This window comes from Zea mays, chromosome 10, assembly GCF_902167145.1.
Source record: "Zea mays cultivar B73 chromosome 10, Zm-B73-REFERENCE-NAM-5.0, whole genome shotgun sequence".
Taxonomy (NCBI): domain Eukaryota; kingdom Viridiplantae; phylum Streptophyta; class Magnoliopsida; order Poales; family Poaceae; genus Zea; species Zea mays.
In genome coordinates this window covers 133832250-133839896 of record NC_050105.1, presented here as the reverse complement: position 1 = coordinate 133839896, position 7647 = coordinate 133832250, and the positions used below count along the sequence as shown (strand labels likewise).

General features: G+C 44.9%; 1 protein-coding gene across 1 annotated transcript; it reads left to right on the top strand.

Annotated features, from left to right (window-relative positions):
• Positions 1 to 5837: 5837 nt before the first annotated feature.
• On the top strand, positions 5838 to 7235 carry LOC103642838 (pre-mRNA-splicing factor 18). The gene is made up of 2 exons (XM_008666013.4): positions 5838 to 6636; positions 6819 to 7235. Exons 1-2 carry the CDS (start codon positions 5890 to 5892, stop codon positions 7233 to 7235), a joined length of 1164 nt encoding a protein of 387 aa, XP_008664235.1. The 5' UTR covers positions 5838 to 5889.
• Positions 7236 to 7647: the final 412 nt, after the last annotated feature.

Sequence of the window (7647 nt, the reverse complement as noted above, 5' to 3'; positions counted from 1 at the left end):
ATGGCGAAGTGGAGAAAACAATCAAGGGTAAGATAGGTAAGGTTCCAACAGAAGGTTGAAGTAAATATTCCTTACCAAGGGAAGTTATAAGGAAACAACGAGATCACCAATCATGTGCGAGATAAAATGATCGTTCATGGATCGTTGAGAAACAAGGATGGTTAAAGGCATGTATACTGAAATGTTTTAAATAGGCGTTTGAATATGAAAGTAAGCATATAAAAATATGAGAGTATGCAAGACTCCAAGGACGTGAGCATACTAAGACCAAGGGAATAGAAATTGTTGAAAGATAATGACTTAACGACAGAATAGGAGGGGATCTCAAAAGACAAGGTCAGGGATATATAAACTAAAATATTTAAATAGGCAACATAGTTTTCAGAGGTAAGTATTTGAAACAAGAGTATTGAAGAATCTAGGGATACGAGCATGTCAATACCAAGGAAATAAAGATGGCTAAACGGTGGCAAATTAATGACAAAAGGAAAAAAATTCCAAAGGCAATAAGGTTATGGTCAGGGGGCATCTAAAAAGATGTCGCAAGCACAAGAGTGAGATCAGATCTAATAGAATGAGAGAAGTATAGACCATACTAGAATAAAATACTTTTGGCAAGGGGGCATATAGGAGCACAACATAGAATTAGTCGAGGTGACTAATATTTTGAAGCAGAATCAAGGATGAGGTGAAGTAATAATCAATAAGTCCTTAAAACGGTCAATGCTACTCTAGGATAGCGGTCCTACAGTCAGCAAGGACTTTGATACCACTTATGTCACACCCGGTTTTGGAAGGTAAACCGAATGCGAACCATGTACGTGCCAGGATCAGAACTCACGTACATAGCGATTACATAAATGACTCATTATAGCACAATGCCTCGAATAACAATAAAGAGTAAGTAGTAATATTAAAGACTAGAGTCATTTACATAATATAAAACAAAGTACACAGAATCAAAACGTAGCCAACGTAAATTAACCCACCACAGGCAGCTGACTGGGGGAGGTCACTAGCCTTCCTCGAACTCGTCGAAGTCCTGGAACTCCTAGAGATCCGCCTCGACACCTTCTTATTTACCTAAGCATAGATTGCACCAAAGGCAACCTGGTGTTTTGTGAAAGCAAGGGTGAGTACACATCAACGTACTCAACAAATGTCTCGTTTGGCTGAAGTGGACTAGCTTTATGTGGAGTTAAGCTCAAAGCAGTTGCTTTTAGTTGGTCAGGTATTTATTATTAGTGGAAGCCAAGTTTTATCATATAACCAAATCCGTGAACCATTTCCTCATCGAGGAAAAACATTATCATCATCGAGCCAAAACCATAAATAAAACCATTGTATCTCGAACCATCTGTATCTCTAATCAAAGAGGATCCCAAGGCCGCTCATAACCGTGAGCACGACTGATATATCAGTTTCTAACCCTCTGCAGAGGTTGCACACTTTACCCACAAGTCGTGATTCCCATTCTGCCTGGAGATCAAGATTCTCCATTGATCACTACCAAGGTGACCTAGCAGGGTCTCACTACGTAGCCTTTACAAAGATTTCCCAGAGGTCATAGCTGCCTGTTAGGTTTCTCCAGTTTGATAAACACAGTACATCTCCCCAAAGGAAGGGTGACTAACAAAACCAAATCGAGAACCTCTACAACCAGCCTCGACAGAGCAAGTACTGTGCCCGGACCCCATTGACGGTCCTACGGCGAAGCCAACTACTCCTCTGGTTCCTCTAATTAATCAGCTAAGGGCGTCTCATTCCACCCTCATGGCTGCACTGTTTTCCCGGGTTGTCACTCGCCGAACAGGTCCTTACGGAGAGGTACTCAGGAAACACAGTATCACAGGAACATCATCGGAATAACATCATCGTATCATAATATTCACATCATGTTCATTGATTAAAGTAAGGCAATAGCATGAAGCTAACCATGATAACCCAAAAGGTAATCAAGGACAGGATAAATAGAAAGCTAGTCAATCCTTAGGTTGATCATGGTATGCGGGGCAGTGAATTATAAAGTAAATGGGACATAATGGGTCAGAGGACACTTGCCTTCACCAAACAGATGCTCAGGGTCTTCAATCTCGTAGAACTCAAAGAACCAGATCACTTGGTCGCCGACTCTTGATCTTCGATTCCTTGAAGCGCGGAAACAAATCGCGATCTAATCGCAACGCGAAGCGAAGACGAACAAGCACAAGCAAACAATATATATATATGTATATATATATAACATTACACCATACAAGATAAAATGTTATAAAAACATGCAGCATAAAATAGAGCTCGATTATATGGTCACGCGAGGGAAAGAAACGTCGAACTCGAAGCTACCGTTGAGAGATTAGCGCGTTAACGCTAAACAAGTATTAACTATAACTTTTAATTTGACATTATCAAATATAAATATTATACACCGTTTAGTTCGATTAATCTGCTATACTAACAAATGTCAGTTAATTAAGTAATTTAATTAAAATGGGAGATTCCAAGTGAGACGAATTTATGACGCGTGAAACAGCATGACAGCGTGCAAACGACGCGCGGACACGCGCGACATAGCACGCTGACGACACACGAAACAGCGCGCGCGACGAATCAGCACGCGACCACGAGCACATCACGCACGAACAACGCGCAGACAGCACGTGCACGACGCGCGAAGCAGCACGCCACCGCGCGCGGAATAGCACCCGCGACAAACGAGAATAACTGAACAGGTGACATGTTTATACTAAACGAATGTTAAATAAATAGAAAGTAGTTAAATTAATATTATCCATGTTAATATTTATTATAAAAGCCCAAGTTAAACCCTACATATTTAATCTAATTAGAATATTAATCTAATAAATATTAATCGAGCGAGCCTTAAGTTGAGTATCTAAAATATATGACCTGACAGATTAACATTATTAACGTGAGTGTTCGTAAGCGAAAACAACTTATTATCATGAGCAGACGTCGTGCGACCCGCGTCATCGACACGCAAGATACGTGCGAACGATGCACGACAAGGCGAGCGACATGTGCAAGTGGCACACGCGACGCACGCAAACGACGTGTGACAACGCGTGCGAACCGCACGCGTGACACGCGCGAACGACGCGCGACAACACAAGAATAATGCACGAACTATACGCACGAACAACACGACGACGGCGAGCGCCACACGTGCGAACAGCGCGTAGACAGTGCGACGACGCGCACGACTCACGAGAGTCGCTAACAGACATCGTGTTTATACTAAACACTAAATAGGTATTAAATACCATGTCTAAGTTGTTAAAATCACATTACCACATATTTACAATCGCCTAGCTAAAATCATAATTTTAATCCGATTGAGTATTCACTTTACTGACCGACAATTAAATACGAAATTAATTAGCGCCGGAGGATAGACGAGGTAGACGGGAGTCGTCTAGGGGTAGACGAACGTCGTCTAGGGGGTAGACGGATGTCGTCGGGACCCTGACGACGCGCTTCGCGAATATTAATTATGATATTTTATCTTATTTGACTTAGCCATATTAGCAAGTAATTATTGTAAGCACCAATAAAATCATTACCTAAATCTGATTGTGTTGTTACTCGAATAATCGTCGTTTTAGTACGCTTTTAATTAGTACGAGCGATTCTAGATAGAGTGGTTTACTGAATTGCGATGAGGTGTGCAACGCACGAGGGCGATGAGTGTGCTGCGTGCGGGATAGCGCACGCAACCACGCGGATGCAGTACAGGTTCGACGTGCGACGAATGACGATGACATCCACAGTGAACGCGCGGTGACAACAGTGTCTGCGGCTAGGGATTCACCCTGCGGACGTGCAAAGACCGAGGCGCCAGGGCATGCTGCATAACGATCGCGAGCAGCGCAGGCGGACACGAATGGCCACCCAAACGCGGATACCCGGTCCGCGGGCTGCGCACCACGCCATGAGTGTCGGGGTCACGCCAGGCTTCCGCTTGGGGAGGGGCTGGGCTCGGCCGGTCTGGACGGGCTCCGGGCACGTCGAGCGAGCGCCAAACCGAGCACGGCAAGAGGAGAGGAGGAGAGGGATGGAGAGAGGAAGGGGGCGAGCTCACCACGAATAAACGAAGGGCGGGTCCAAGGGAACTTCATGCAAGCTCAGGACTTCACACCATGCGACGAACTCGACGAGGGAGAATCACGGGCGTAGCTTACTCCGGGCGGACGGCGAGGCTCGACGGCGTCTTTTCTCTATCCTCTCTTTGTCCTCTGTATCCCACTTTTTAAGATTCTCCAACCACTTCTTGTCTTTCTATGAGATTTTTGTGTCAATCCACTGCTCAAAATCACAGAGCGGTGGAGGAGTCTACAAAACATGCAATGATTAGTACCAAAACAAAACATGCACCACTTCGTATGAAAGCTGTGAACTAACTAAAAAATTATTCTCACCATTAAATTCATCCGACGCTGAACAATCGTTGGCTCAAATGCATAGTTACCACACATCTAATACCTCTGTCGATAGGTGTCATGATCCTCTGACTTGTCAACCTTGCAAGGATCACCACAAAAACACATAGGCACTAGAACACCAGTTGGCAAAGGAAACGGGTCGAAGGCAGTTCCGGTCAACGGACCCTTCATAAATTTCGATATGTTTTATAAGACTCACAAATATTAGTTATTACATTTAATACAACACTTACCTTTGTTTAGCAGATTTACCACGCCTAGACATCCTACAAATCGATAATATGACAATAAAAATGATTCCCAAACGTTAACCCTAACCCTATTAATTAGACATAGCAAAAGACCAAAAAAATGGAGGGAGATTACCTTGATACACATGAATAATGGAATCAAGTCGTTGATTTAGGTTGATATTGGTCGTTTGGTAGAAGAGAAATGATTATACACGCTAATTTAATTGGCACCGACTCGTTCTAGCTCGGCGGTAATAGTGATGGTGCCGAGGTAGAGATTCATTTTTTTTGAAATGAAACTGGAAAATACATATTTGTGAAAATAAAATAAAAAAAAACTAAATTGCAAAAAATACGACGCGGGAGACAGCAACCTGGGAGCTACGTGCACGTGTAGGCCAAGCTATGTGCAAGTGCCCCAGGGTGGTGGGCAACCATGTCCTAATCCACAGAAACAAGCACGTACCCAACCTTCTACAGCTATTATCCCAATAAGGCTTTGTTCGTTTACACCAATCCCGCTCTGGATTAGCATGGATTGGAATTAAATCCATGCCTCAATCCATGCCCCAAAATAATCCATGACTACTTAATTTTTTTATTCGGTTAAACCCATCATGGAATATAACCCAAAGATTTGGGAATTTTTTAAACTATGGAAGACATGGATTCTATCCATAGCCCATTAGGTATGGAACAAATCCATGAGATATTGCACAAGTTTACATTAGAATCCATGGATCAAAAGAATAACTAGCTTTGAAAGTCACATGGATTTGTTGATGGATTTAATCCCACCATGGGATTGGGTGTGAGATATGGATTCACCCAATCCATACCCGGATTAAATCCATGATGGGATTATATCCCATGTAACCGAACAAGGCCTAAGTAGTCCGAGTGTCCGACGGGTAGATTATCAAAAGATAGATGTATATATTATGAATAGATAGATGGATAGATTTGGGGTTGGTTATTTTCCAAAACCGCTAAATTAGTTAGCTACAACTATATCCAGATATATTTTTAGCCGGTGAACGGACTTGCACGGTGAACGGACTTGCACGCTTGCTTGCATATAAAGTCTGCCCACACGGCCACAACACGATCAAAGTCGAGCCGAGTCCTCTTCTATTTGCGGGAACGGTCAAATACCGCCTCTCGGAGAATCGAAGCCGAACTGGGCGTCGGGCGTAATGGATCTGCTGAAGCGAGAACTCGAGAAGAAGCGGAAGGCGGCGACGGCCGACTTCGGGGGCAAGAGCTTCGTGCGGCGGTCGGAGCTGGAGCAGAAGCAGCTCCAGAAGCGGCGCGACGAGCACCGCCAGCTCCTCGCCAAGGCCGGCACGTCGGCGCCCTCCGCGAATTCCGCCGCAGCTGCTACAGGTTCCGAGGAGCGTCGCATCGACGAGCTCGACCTCCCACGGCACGAGGTGGTGCGGCGCCTCCGCGTGCTGCGCGAGCCCGTCACGCTGTTCGGGGAGGACGACGACGCCCGCCTCGCGCGCTTCAAGCTCGTGCTCAAGTCCGGCATCATCGACGACATCGACATGATCGAGGGACAGACCAACGACTTCCTCCGCGACATGATCGAGATGCGCAAGCGGCAGAAGGCCGGGAGGGACACCTACGCCAAGGGCAAGAGCAAGCGTGTTGATGACGGGGGTGCTGCCGGAGGCAGTGCGGATGATGGGGATGCCAAGGGGAGCGGCGATGATGCTAACGCAGACAAGGACTCCAAGAGGATGAGGACCAAGTTTGAGGAGCTTTGCAATGAAGACAAGATCTTGGTGTTCTTTAAGAAGCTGCTTAATGAGTGGAACCAGGAATTGGATGAGATGACTGAGCTAGAGAAGCGGACAGCAAAGGGGAAGTCTATGGTTGCAACATTCAAGCAGTGTGCACGGTATCTCAGCCCGCTGTTTGAGTTCTGCAGAAAGAAGGTATTGATTCTTATGCAATTTCCATCTGTTGGTTGCTTAAATTGTGCTATTAATACTGATGCTCATCTGAATATTGATTATGTTTATATCGTTGACAACTATTTTCATTACAGCCTTTCATCAAGTTTCTTGGTGCATGCTTCACTGATTCTGATGCATGTATGGCTGGATCCATTTTTTAGGTTCTTCCTCATGACATCCGTCGAGCATTGCTTGTTATTGTGGAGTGTTGCATGAAGCGAGATTATCTAGCGGCAATGGACCAATACATCAAGCTGGCAATCGGGAATGCACCATGGCCCATTGGAGTGACCATGGTTGGCATCCACGAGCGTTCTGCCCGAGAGAAGATCTACACAAACAGCGTCGCCCACATCATGAATGACGAGACCACTCGCAAGTACCTTCAGTCAATCAAGAGGCTGATGACGCTTTCCCAGCGGCGTTACCCTGCACTGCCCTCAAAATCAGTGGAGTTCAACAGCCTGTCAAATGGGAGTGACCTGCAGGCGCTTCTATCGGCAGAGAATGGTTCGGCTAAAGCTTCCGAGGAAAGGCTCCGGTTTATGCCTTCGCAGACTAGATTGGATTTCAAGTAGAGCTATGCTTGTGTAATATCAACAATTAATTCTGCCTGTTTTTTTTCTGTTATCTTTTTCTGTTTGTGCATGCTAATTAAATCCCTTTACCGCGACATCGGGTCGATCAAAGTTTTTATTAATATATCAGCCAAATTCTGGAGAACCATTTTTTACTATTTATCATCAAGCAGCAGCCATGTTTACCGTATTAATCAATTTTGGTGCTAGTATCAGTACCGCAACTGACAAGATCTGGAAACCATGTTGCATTTATCGCATGATTGTAAGTTCAGTCACCACACCACGATAAACTAAAGTCGCAGCCTGGCCTGTAATCTACCTACCCTATGTACTCGTAATTGTTGTCTCAACTCAGATAATGGCATCTAACACCACGACCGATGGTCCCTAAATCAGACCCAAGAAGAAG